This window comes from Coccinella septempunctata, chromosome 2, assembly GCF_907165205.1.
Source record: "Coccinella septempunctata chromosome 2, icCocSept1.1, whole genome shotgun sequence".
NCBI classification, from domain to species: domain Eukaryota; kingdom Metazoa; phylum Arthropoda; class Insecta; order Coleoptera; family Coccinellidae; genus Coccinella; species Coccinella septempunctata.
Genome location: NC_058190.1, coordinates 1,606,672 through 1,619,488, shown reverse-complemented (window position 1 = coordinate 1,619,488; position 12,817 = coordinate 1,606,672). Strand labels below are relative to the sequence as shown.

General features: G+C 34.9%; 2 protein-coding genes across 3 annotated transcripts in view; one reads left to right on the top strand and one right to left on the bottom strand.

The window, feature by feature from the left end:
• LOC123307488 (zinc finger autosomal protein-like) overlaps positions 1–12,817 on the top strand; it is an 85,117-nt gene that overhangs the window by 20,108 nt on the left and 52,192 nt on the right. The gene's annotated exons all lie outside the window — the stretch shown is intronic.
• LOC123307504 (zinc finger protein 64-like) lies at positions 2,821–4,411 on the bottom strand. 2 transcript variants are annotated; one of them, XM_044889848.1, is made up of 2 exons: positions 4,259–4,411; positions 2,821–4,200 (listed from the first exon to the last, which is right to left on the bottom strand). In XM_044889848.1, exons 1-2 carry the CDS (start codon positions 4,321–4,323, stop codon positions 3,270–3,272), a joined length of 996 nt encoding a protein of 331 aa, XP_044745783.1. In that variant the 5' UTR covers positions 4,324–4,411; the 3' UTR covers positions 2,821–3,269. The 2 variants fall into 2 exon arrangements, with proteins under 2 accessions (XP_044745783.1, XP_044745784.1); XM_044889849.1 differs by having other exon boundaries at positions 4,271–4,405.

The following is a 12,817-nucleotide window of genomic DNA, read 5'->3' as shown; positions in this document are numbered from 1 at the left end:
GGAATAAAATCCGCCACTTCTTGATTTGTTTTCAAAATTTCAATAAATTGGGTACTCTTTGTATTCACTGAAAGAAAATTTATAGTTTATTCAGAAATCTTGATATATGATGATGATAGTTATCATATCAAAAGTTTAATATCAACTTACTTTTCATATATCTATTTATCTATTACAGATTGCCAAATATATATTCTTAGAGCTCTAGATGAAGTTAAATACCACTCTTTTATACCTTGAAACAACGAAAATATTCGTCAAGTGAGGAGTTTTACTTGTAATGACGCTTTTGCTTGTCTCCACAATTTTTGTGAGGCTAGAAGGTTGGAGGGGCCTATAATGGTCCAAATCTTTGTTTTGACCGAGAGGGTCTTTCGACCAGGTTCAGTCTTCCAAGTAATGATTCTAATGTTCTTCAGTTGTTCGAGGAACGTTACAGGACCCTTATGTTGTTATATGTAGATATATCAGTTTAATTTAACGTTGAAAACTTCTTGTTGTTAATGTTGTTAATCATGTTGTAAGTGATTGCAACCCTGTTATTTGTGTTGCATTGGTCATCTATTCAATACAGATTTTCTGATATAATTATTACCACAATTTCACAAAGAATATTAATGAATAATGTAAATAATAAACGGTCTCTGATAACAAAATAAAAATAAATAAGACATGTGAAATGAGTTGACAGGCTGTCAGAGATGAACAGTTGAAGTTTTCAAATGTTCTGTGGTTTAAAAAGTAGACGACAGACGTGGCAACGCCGGTACGAGTATGAGCATTTAGCTCCTCGTGGGTAACGAGGATGTGGAGGTATGGATGGTGTTGGACCAAGGAGATATATCTCCCACCAGGGGCTTGACACTTCCTTACCCCCACCCCAAATACGGTTTTTAGTTCTGCAATCAGTCGCTATGTGGCACTGCATACGAAAATATTCTCCACAGATTACTGTATTCTGACATTGGATTTGTGAACGCCAACACTGTCAATGTCAATATGTTTTAATGCAAATTCTTGTTTACAAACGAGATCTTATACGAGAGTAAATTAAAAATACTCATTTATTGAACTCGACAGTTTTATCAGGAAATCAAATCAAAGAAATATTTGATTCAAAGAACCACGTAATTATGACATTAATCGTTTATACTTAAACCAATCCAACCAAACCCTTTAAAAATTGTGTTAATGGAAATGAAAATCAAACTGTGTAGTCAGTTATTAAGCCACTCCGTGGGGTCAATGATGAGCTCATTTCTCAATGGGGTAAGTATTTTTTTCAAACATAATAATACAAAAATTTACTATTTTCCTTTTTAGAAATCAAGCATCCGGTTCAGCTTCACAGAGAGGCTATCGACACTGCTGACTTTATACTATTCTTGGATGAGTTATTTGATTCGTTGAATGTATCCAGAGCTTGGACATCCACTGCGAAACTCTTAAAGAAGACGGTTAGTATTCAAACAGAACACAATGTTTGTTGGGAGCAGGCGATACAAATTTTCAACAGTATTTCATTGTATTGCCCTCGAAAGAAAAGATCCATTGTGGTACCCACTTTGAAGAATATAGTGACAACATTGAACGCATTCCTTTACCTTACTCAAAAACTGTTCAATGATTATCACTTTAAATATATTCTCACTGGGGCTTTCAATCAAGATTGTTTAGTAAACTTTTTTGGGTACATTAGAGCATATGGAGTAAGGAATACTAACCCAAATGTTGAACACTTTATTTCATCATTCAAAACTTTAGTTATTAATGATTTCATGTTGGTGCATTCCTGGTGATCTAACTGTGAGGAAGATAAAACAGGGAGTCGTTGTTTAGAGACTTTGAAATCTTTCCTGCAGGAAAATATAAAATCCACATAGGTCTTTGGGCAACTAATTTTTTCTTTTCCAAATTATTCATGCATTCTAAGCATTGGCATGCTGTTTTTGATTTCTATTGTGACTCCCAACAAACATTGTGTCCTTTTTGGATAATGTTGAAGATTTCTGAACATATAATAATTTCAACCTCATTTCCTATGAACAATATTATTACTGTTTATTATAATTATTGTCTTACGAAGATATGTGACCCTATTGACATTTTACCTCTGCTCATATATTCATTGCCATAATTATAGCTTATGTATTTCCATATTTTTTTTTCCTGTGCTGGGTATATCAATATATGTATATTTTTCATGACAAGTTTTATTTCTCCTTAAAATTCGCCCTAATAATCCATATTATACTATCGACGTCTAAAATACCAGTGAATGGGCTAATTTAAATTTCGCGCCATGCGATTGCAGTTTCCAGTTATACCGACATTTCTCCCGGTTAGTTGGGTGGCAGCCGCATGGGGGCGCTGAGGGCGGGATAAACTGTATTTTGCATCGTAGAACGTGAGTGTCAGATCTATTCTACTCTGTAATCTGTGTCTCCCACAGAACACACCGATGACTTACTTTATGATATCTCCTTGGTCTCTACCAGAGACAAGAGGTTGTCTCTGGTCTCTACCCTCCAAAGACAACCCTCTCTACCCTCCATGGTAGAGAGAAGGAGAAGTATCGCTGCCTTCAGATCACAGAGTTTCTGTACCCAGTAGACAATTCATTATTTATCCGATAGATGTGCTAGTGTCGCCATAAGAAAACAAATTTTGATTCAAACTGGTTGCAGTTGGCTGAATTTTCCAGCAGTTGTGACAGATTATCAGAATATTCAACAAATTTTCCATTTTTTATGCAAATGGTGAATTATTTCTAACGTCCGTGAGTGGTGCTCACTGACCGAACGGAAGAAGAGACTTTTATTTATAGGTACACTGCTATTGCATTTATTCGTAAATTTGTACATAAATATATAATAACTATATTCTGGATGGCTTATTGATTATTTAATTCAACAAATTCATATTATAATACATATATTTATTTCAGACTACATTTTTCAGAAGAAACTGGGAACAAACTTTGTTACAAGAATCTTGATCTAGTGAAAAATCTGAACCTGACACCCTCTGCTCTTTTCATGTTTTCCTTAAAGTATGTTTATGATCATGAAGATTATGCCATTATGTATTATACTACTGTCATGTGGCGTTCTACAGTTTCACGAGATTATGTTCTACAGTTGCTTGAGATGTAGACGAAAAATCTATATTTTTCAAAAACTAATAGAGATAATCCCACCTGTATAAAATTTTATTCAAAAATAATCCGAGTTGACACCAACGTTTATTCATATTACCAACAACAATTTCTAGGGTTTCTTTTCTGTTTTTACTACATTAACTTCATTTGTGTTATTTTTTCTATTTCTTTCGAATTTCAGATGAACAAATTTCACATGTACATCAAGGTATTGCTTTTTACTTGTAACATACTCACATAGATGACACTTTTGTTCCTTAATTTTAAGATGAACAGAATTAACATGTTGTTCAAGGTTATTTTTTCTACCTGTGGCAAACTTGCATAAATTACACTTATGTTCCTTAATTTTCAGATGAACAAATTTTATGTGTTTCTGAAGGTCTTGTTTTCTACCTGTTTCATACTCGCATAGGTGACACTTTTGTTCCTTAATTCTTAAATGAACAAATTTTACATGTTCTTCAAGGTGTCGTTTTTTACTTGCAACATAATCACATAGATGACACTCGTATTCCTTAATTTTCAGATGAACACATTTTATGTGCATATCAAGTTTATGTTTATCATTTGAAGCATATTCACACAAGTGACACTTGTGTTTCTTGATGCACAAATGAACAGATTCCATGTGACTTCTGAGGTGAGTTGTTCTAGTTGCAATATGGTCACAAAACGAGCACTTATGTTCCTTAATTTTCGAATTAACAGATTTCTCAGGTACTTTCCCATATTCTTTCTGACAGGAGGCATAATCACATATCAGGTTTTTTCCAATATCAGTTCTTTCCATAAGACTTTTGTGACCTATAGACTCTTCCAGAGGTGAAAGTTCAGAGTGATTCATCAGAGGATTTGGTACTTGAGGCATTTTATTTATGGAAGCAGGTGATAACTGATTTGCATCGATTTTGGTAACTAAGCAGTTTGAGGTACTTTCCTCATTCTTGATTATATATTCTTCCCTTTCATGAAATCCATTTTCGTCTAGAAACTGTTCAGAAACACCTATAGTTTCTGAGTTTTCTTCTAACTTAACACTGAAAGGAATTCGAGTTTTTTAGAAGTAGGTGGAAAAAATTAAAGGTAAATGGATACCTAAATACGCACTCATCAAAGGCAACAGGTAGCTCTTCCTTAATACTGATACTATGTTCATCCATATCAATATTATTTTTCTTCTATATATGAAAACAGAATGAATTTAAGCAGAGATTACAACAGACACAGAATCATAGACAAGGTGTATGTCAATTTCTAAAGACGACATTTCACCATAGAGTATTCTTCTTCTCAGTTTTCATGAATGTAGGGTTATGGATCGGTGAATCTGAAAATCTAAACGCTACCTAGCGGTTAAATCACTAACCTGAGCTGTTTTACTTGTTTGAGTTTGTTTAAAATTTGGAAAACATTGATAGAACCTTCCTATAATTACTTGAAAAGAGCTTCAAAATAATCTTCACTAGAAATAACTTGTGCGGATATTGACAGAGTTATGGAAGGTTAACTTTGTGTGATGTTATTGAAACGTCATAGTTACATGGTGATCATTTATCATCGTCAGAATTTTGTAACCCAAGTAACTAACTTCATTCAATTTTATTTTAGCAGTCGGTTGGCCATGGAAATTTGACACATTTCACTCTGCATACTACGAAAATGTGGGGTTATGACGCTTGTCAAAACATTTTTGGGTTTTAAATCAACGCTATGTTGCCCGTTCTACGTAAAAGTTTCTGTTATTACGTATTTTATCACAATGGCGAATCTCTTCGGAAAATATGTGACGAACATAATTGAAGTTCATACAAAATGTTTGAAGGGATACCAAATCCAGTTATTTGCATGGAAAATACAAGAGATCAGTATAATATCATAATATGCACTATAGCTTGAGGAGAGTTAATGTTCGTTATCTTCTTTGGCTTACATCATTTGTAGATTTCAAAAATATTAACCCGAAGATGAAATGCATATGATGCAGTGGTTGGGAATGGGTATTTCCCGAAGGAATTAACAGATAATTACAAGAATGTTAAATTCTTCAACAACTGGCGCGTATTTGTGGCTGTTCATCTTAATGCATTGAGATAATAATAATAATTAGGTATTTATTAGTACCTTAAGACATTTACATTGTATAGGACAAGTCAAATGAAAAATAGAAAAATCCATTTTAGGGAACTCATTCTCCGATGACATTTATCAAAATCCTGTAGTAAACTTTTCGCATTAATTCACTCAAACATAAAATTCTCAAATGCCACCACATTTTTGGGTCTCCCAATAGAAGGAAATTCTTTGTCATCCTCTTCATTCACAATCTTTCTGATTGTGGAAATATTCAGCTGAAATATAAGTCTTTTAGACACAGATGAAACATTATATGAATTCTCTTACATTGAATATGTTCGGTATCGTCTGACGTATTGTGGATTTTAGAATATCAGGGTATAACTATTTGAATGAGCGGACCTGAATTCTAAATAGCACTTCCTGAAACCCTGTCACTTTTTTCAATCACTTTCGGCATTTTCGTAATAAAAATTGATATTAGTTGTGGCAACGGTGTTATGACATTAACGACATTTCATGAGTGCCAACCTAACTTCGTACTAGTTACAAAAACTTGAGAAAATTATTTCATGGCCAACCGACTGCTAAAATATATTTGAATGAAGTATACAAACATTATAGAATGAATGAATGTATGGAGATGGGAAACGCCCTCATATCTCTAGTACTATAAACCGACTACATTTTGGACTGAGTTTGTCACATTTGACAATGAGATGGCGCTAAAAACGTACTGTCAATGGGGAATTCTCAATTTGGCTTATCATTGCATATGCAAGTTTGAACTGAATAATTATGAGTTTCATTCATGAGTTTTTCAGATTCACCGCGGAAACTATTCAAAATCATCCTTCAAATATGGGGTTTTAAAATTTAAATCGCTTTGTGCGGAGTTTAAGATTTGGCAGCAGCGCATACAAGACAATGAAAAGAACAATGTCCGATCAGCTTGTTTATAAAATAACAGCTGTTGATCTACAGGCGCGTAATTACTGGCGAGCTTCAACTGCAACAGGCCATAAAAATCCCATAAAATTTTAAGACCTTCCTCGTTCGTCGCAGACTTCATAGACAGCCATCTTTGTCTATCTCATCAAGATAATGCATTTGTTGTCCTTTATTATCAAGGCATATTTCAGTCGATGTTGCCAGCTTGTGCAATTCTCACAAAACGCTTTAAACTTTAAATACGCACCGTCAAAAACATCCGAGTTTTTGTCCGCTTGTACCGATAAGACATAGTCAAGACATTTCTATCGACGCGAGTTTTACCCTTTTTTGGCACCTGAGAGACATACCCTTTCCACGCCCCACCGGTGGGTACAAAAGAAGATGTCTCCCCTCCCAAGAGATCAAGTCATTCTGATTAATTCTGTACTGAGTATCTATTGGCGATTCAAATTCTATAGCCTCATTCTAGATTTTTATTAATCCTTTCGAGCGTTCTGTCCGAGTTTTGCGATCCTATCTTATCGTCATTCGAGTATTGATTTATCCTGTGTTAGGAAGCGATTCCGATTATTCGGCTTACGTCATAGCGTGCCGAGCCTGTTTCTGAAAATCCACGTATTACTGTCAAGTAAATCGCGAAGAAGTCCACCTTAACCCATCCTTTGCCACAATTCGTGTTCTACCCTCACTGTAAGTGTTTTCTCTGCTGGTGTGAAAACCCGGGGGTTCTGTTTCTGTGCCGTCTTGCCCAAATTGTTTCATAATTAAAAGGCGCGACATTCTTATTCCATTCCTTGTATCGAATTTCAAAATCGGTTTTGTTGAGACCAGAAGACAAACAACATCTTGAGTGTGACGAAATGAAAGCATAGTTTTGTTATCAGAGTGTTAGTTTTCATCTGAACATTGTTTGGAATCAATTGATATCAATGCAATACCAAAGATTTCTCTTCGGAAATACGCTGTTGGATGTGCTATATTTTTATTTGGAATTTATGAAAAACTTACAAAAATTCGAAATTATGGACAACAAATAGAGCTTTGACTAGGTCACAAAAGTATATGGTGATCTGCTATACGTCATAGGTGTTATTTATGTGCAATACGTTGGAATTGTACAATTTATCAGAAATTAATTTGAACCAACATTCAATATACCATCAAAGCATCCACATTCAGTGTGTGTATATTATTTACAGAATTTCCAGAACCATAATTAACAATTATAATAATAAAAATCTCACAGAGGCATAAAAAACCTAAGACTTGTAACTTAGTATCTCTAGGTCTCTAGACCTTTAAAAAAAAATGTTTCTTCTTGCTCTGCAAACCAGACATCCACAGCTTCTATTACCTCCTCGTTGGAAGAAAATTTACGACCTTTTAAAATTTTTTTCAGTTGAGGAAAGAGATGATAGCCGGATGGAGCCAAATCTGGTGAATAAGGGGGGTGTTCTAGTGATTCAAACCCTAAACCGAATTTTTTGCATGGCAACATGAGATTTGTGTACGGGGGCGTTGTCCTGCAAAAACAAAATACTTTTGGATAACTTTCCTCGTCTTTTTTTCTTAAATTTTTTCATGTAAAGTGGTGTGTAATGTCGAATAGTAATCTCCGGTTATTGTTCCACCTTTATCCAAACAATCAATCATGATTACTTCATGGCAAAACCAAAAAACTGAAGCAAGAACTTTTCCAGCAGATTTTTGGACGCGAAACTTCTTAGGTCTTGGAGAACCAGAGTGTCGCCATTCCATCGATTGTTGCTTTGTTTCTGGATCGTAGAAATGTACCCAAGTCTCATCCATAGTAACAATTCGGTTTAAGAAGTCTACATTGTTTTCAAATCGCGCACAGATCGAACTCGATGCTTCTACCCTTGCACGCTTTTTGTCAACATTCAAACATTTGGGTATCCGTTTTGCAGCAATTTTTCTCATGTCCAAATTGACGTGAACTGTATGATAACGCGTTCGTATGAAATATTCAGTGCTTCAGATATCCATTTTAGCCCAATTCGACGGTCTGATAAAATCATGTCATGAACTGCATCGATGTTTTCGGGGACTGACACAGAAACTGGCCTTCCCGATCGGTCATCATCTTCAATGGAAAATTTACCTCTTTTGAAGCTTGCAGTCCAATTTTTCACGGTCGAAGGACATTGATCACCAAGGATATTGAGCATATCTTCGTAAATCTGCTCACCTCTTAACCCTTTTAAATACAGTTACTTGGTGATGGCTTGATACTCCAATTTTCACAATTTCGGTGGACATGTTCTTTCTTTCAATTTATTGCGTAACTTTGGTTTACTTTTTGACCTCAAACTTCACACTGACACTTCTAATGAGTTATTGTTCGTTGCTATGGTAACGCAATATTTTTTTATGCATGGAACTGGTCTAGGCTAACTAGATATCAATATCTCCTCGTAATATACAAATCGATTTGAATGAACAAAACACTCACAGCAGGTTTCATAAAACTTTGACTTTCTATACAACAATTTGACAGTCACTCGGTTCCCAAATCGAAATCAATAAAACCTTCGCATTTCTGAATATATTGAAAGAGTAGCAAGTGAGAACCATTGAATAGACGTATTAAGGTCATCATTTCCCCTAAATGGGCCCTTCATGCAAGGGATGCTTCCTGCATACAACAATTTACGTGGATGAACAGTTCTCAATTGACTTGCAGTGAAATGTTCACTGCACATGGTGTAGTCAGTAGAGTTTGCTAGTTGTCTTTACGCCCTCAAAATTTCATTCACTTTGGAGCACTGAAAATAAACATCGATGAACGACCGAGTCAAAGTTTACCAATTTTTACTTACTTTTCCATTTTCCTTAGAAAAGTACAAAACTAAATTTCGGAAAGTCCATTTTATTTTATCTTCACCATGCAGTAACTTTCGATCGATATTTTGAGGTTTTCACCAAGAAATTAGACAAAAAATCTAATAATCAAGTGTAATGATCTCCAGTTTTCTGGGAAAAAATTGGAGTTCATTTTAGTGCATTCCTTTCATTTCATATTTCCGCCTTTGAAAATATTTTAATTCTCAAATATTCAGTACATTCATTCCGGTAGGCAGAGTAAATGTAAAAAACCGTTTATCTGTGTTTCGACGTTTTTCTGATGTTGATATGCGATAAACCGGAGCTGACGACGTTTTTCATTCTTGTCGCATTCTGGAATTTTCAGATTTTTAACGTGTGGGGGGATTTGCCTATAAAAGCGACGGTCTCTTTTACTTTCGACTCTTTGACTTTGACTGTTTTACTCTTTAGTTAGTTTACGCTCCGTACTTTTCTGCGATTCGACTTTAATTGTGTGCACGACAAGCCGTTCAACAAATTTACAAATAATTTTGTGTTGCGAGTATTAGTGCTCTTAGGAATTAATTTTTAGTTTTCGTTTGTTTTCCGCGAGTGCCTGAAATAAAGGAGGTAGGTCCCCGTCTTTACCGTTCAGTTTCTTAATTAGACCTACACCGGTTACTTCTTTGACACTGCTGTACTGTATCGCTTTCTGTTATATTTCATCGTACTTTACCCTGTTTCGCGAGTCTGACTTTTCCATTCGCTATCAGTCATGGCGCGTAAGCCCTTGGGGTACTGAAGGGAAGGTCCCGTCAACCCCCCTGTTCGCGTTCCGCGTCATAAGTGTTGAATCCGAAATATCTTCTTCGCTATCAGTCATGGAGCGTTAGCCCTTGGGGTAGCGAGTAAAAGTCTCGAGTAGATCCGCCCTGGTTGTGTTTCTTTTCATTTCTGGAGAAATACAATTAATTACATCCCGATACCGTATAGCAAGTCATTTCACTTCGCGAGGTCATCCTTAGTATCCGTTTCGTCAGTTCTGGTTGGCGCATTTTATTGAACAACCTTTGATTTTTTTCACTGTACCTGGTATAAACTTTACAAAGTGCTCGTGATCGGATAGAATTTCCCGAATGTATGTTTTCTGATCGATTCGCTCATATTTCATACCCACAAATATCTCCGTTGTACATATAATCAGTTTCCAAAGGTGTGAATAAACTGGTACACAATTTAATTTTGACTACTTCGTTATCGCTACCACCCTAGAAAACAGCGAACTCTGTCTCCGACTAGCAACTACTCTGGTAGGTTTGCTATTCTTCCTAGTGAAAAGAATAGCTGGCGCTTGAGATAAGTTTTCTCCGAGAACACCACGTTACAGTGCATTGAAAACAGTTATGCACATGTAAAAACATAAAATGCAGTTTATCCCATCGTTTATCCTTATCCCGCCGTCATCGTCAGTGCTATGCGGCTGCCACCCAACTAATGTAATCGAAAAGCGCGAAATTTAAAAAAGCTTATCTACTGGCTTGTAGACGTCGGTTGAATCTGGATTATTAGGTCGAATTACTTTTCCAATAAGAGGTAGACGCGACTACTTATTTCAGTGTATACAAATGCATGGTTTCATTAATGAGAAATAGATAAACATGAATGTTTGTATATAACTGAAAACAAGTCACATATCCCTTATTGATATAGTTATTATACCTGAGATAAAACTACACTGGAATGCTCACCTTTCAGATTTCATTGACCATTTTTTTTGCAGCAGTAGGGGAAAGAAAATCCATTGATACAAGTTGAAATCTTAGCAAACTGTTAATTTGGAAGTTTTAATCAAAGATTCTCGATAATAATAATTTAAAGGTTAGGTTAGGACATTGAAAAAATACCTCCATGGAAAAAATAGTTTCCCACATGAAAATTTCATTTGTAGGCCTTGAACTTTATAAGAATTATTGACTTCAATATTTCTAGGTCGTAATGAAAGGGATAAACAATTATATTTATAATAACAATTTTTAATTTAACTATGTTTATTTATTCGAGTAATGAACAGAGAAAATATAATGCTTCGCGGAATATTTTGAAATAAAATTTTCAGATCAACGGATTTTCTTTCACCTACTGATCTGAGGTGAGCATTCAAGTGTAGTCTAATCTTAGAAAAACTCGATATTCTCTCTATCATTTAACATTCGATTTTCCATCAATTTAAATTGTTACCATTTAAGTTGGAATAGGGAATAATCCTTCTGACGAGAATGATGTATTTTTTATGAAATATCTTTGAAAAGTCACATTTTGAAATAACAATTTCAACCGTTTCCCAAAAAAATTATTTTAAGTACTTAAAAATGAAAAATAAAAATGGGTATTTAAAATTCAGAGTTTCGTTTCTATTGCACAAGTTGGCAACATCGACTGAAATATGCCTTGATAATAAAGGACAACAAATACATTATCTTGATGAGATAGACAAAGATGGCTGTCTATAAAGGTCGTAAAATGTTATGGGATTTTTATGGCCGGTTGCTGTTGAAGCTCGCCAGTAAGTACGCGCCTATAGATCAACAGCTGTTATTTTATAAATGAGCTGATCGGACATTGTTCTTTTCATTGTCTGGTAGGCGCTGTTGCCAAATCGTAAACTATGAACCAAGCGATTTAAATTTTAAAACCCCATATTTGAAGAATGATTTTGAATATTTTCCGCGGTGCATTTGAAAAAATCATGAATGAAACTGATAATTATTCAGTTTAAACTTGCATATGCAGTGATAACAAAATTGAAGAGATTTCCCTATTATGAACCGTAGAAACAACATAAAATAAAAAGTATTGATATAGCTATAGCTATATATTGATATAGCTGTTTAGATACAACAGCTAAATAATCGAACTCATCTTCACTGTCATCAAACGAAGATAAAAAATTCATAACCGTTCATGACGACAAAAGTTAAACTGTAAAAACTGAACAATATTTTTAAAATGTTTTTCAAATTTTCAACATGATTTGAATTTTAAAATTTTACCATTAATTGTGTCAGTGTTCTCTGGTTTTGAATCTAACCAACACTGGCACAAGCTCTCAGACCTCGTGTCAAAAAATGCGCACTGAGTGCATATTAGTGGTCTGTGGTGTATACAGTTTGTCTATGGGTGCATATAGTGCGGAACCAGTTTTCCAAAAGAACATGACTTTTTGCACTCGGAACACCAATAGAACATAAAAACCATAGAGAAAGTCTCTGATAAAAACATAGATGTATAATACTAATTATATTATATTATATTATTATAGGTCCATGGATAAAAACTGCAACAGTGCAGCACTAGTAGGCTGTGGTCCGTATATACATTCTGGTTACTTCTTACCACAGCCCTCTGTTAAGAGGTCTAGGAAACGCTATTCACGAATCCAATTACCGTTGAGGGCGCTGCGAAATGAAAACAAACTTTGACGTTTGTCAGTTCTCTTTTCGAGATTTGTACGGCCTAACAGAGTTTTTCTAGAAAATCAAGAGATTTATCGGAAGTGAATTGATTGATTTAGTTTCGTAAAGAAAGATCAACATTCTTTGGAAATATTTCATTTCAAAAGGATGAAGTGTGGAATAAAATCGAGCGATGATATTGGTGATCCACTGTACCTAGACACAATATCCTATTATTTCACAGATTCTTTCTTGAAATCAACCTAGCTAATAATGTTGAGGCAGCATATACTGAGTTTGTGAAGTTTCTATTTGAAGTATTTCAATTCCATGTTATGATATAGGTATT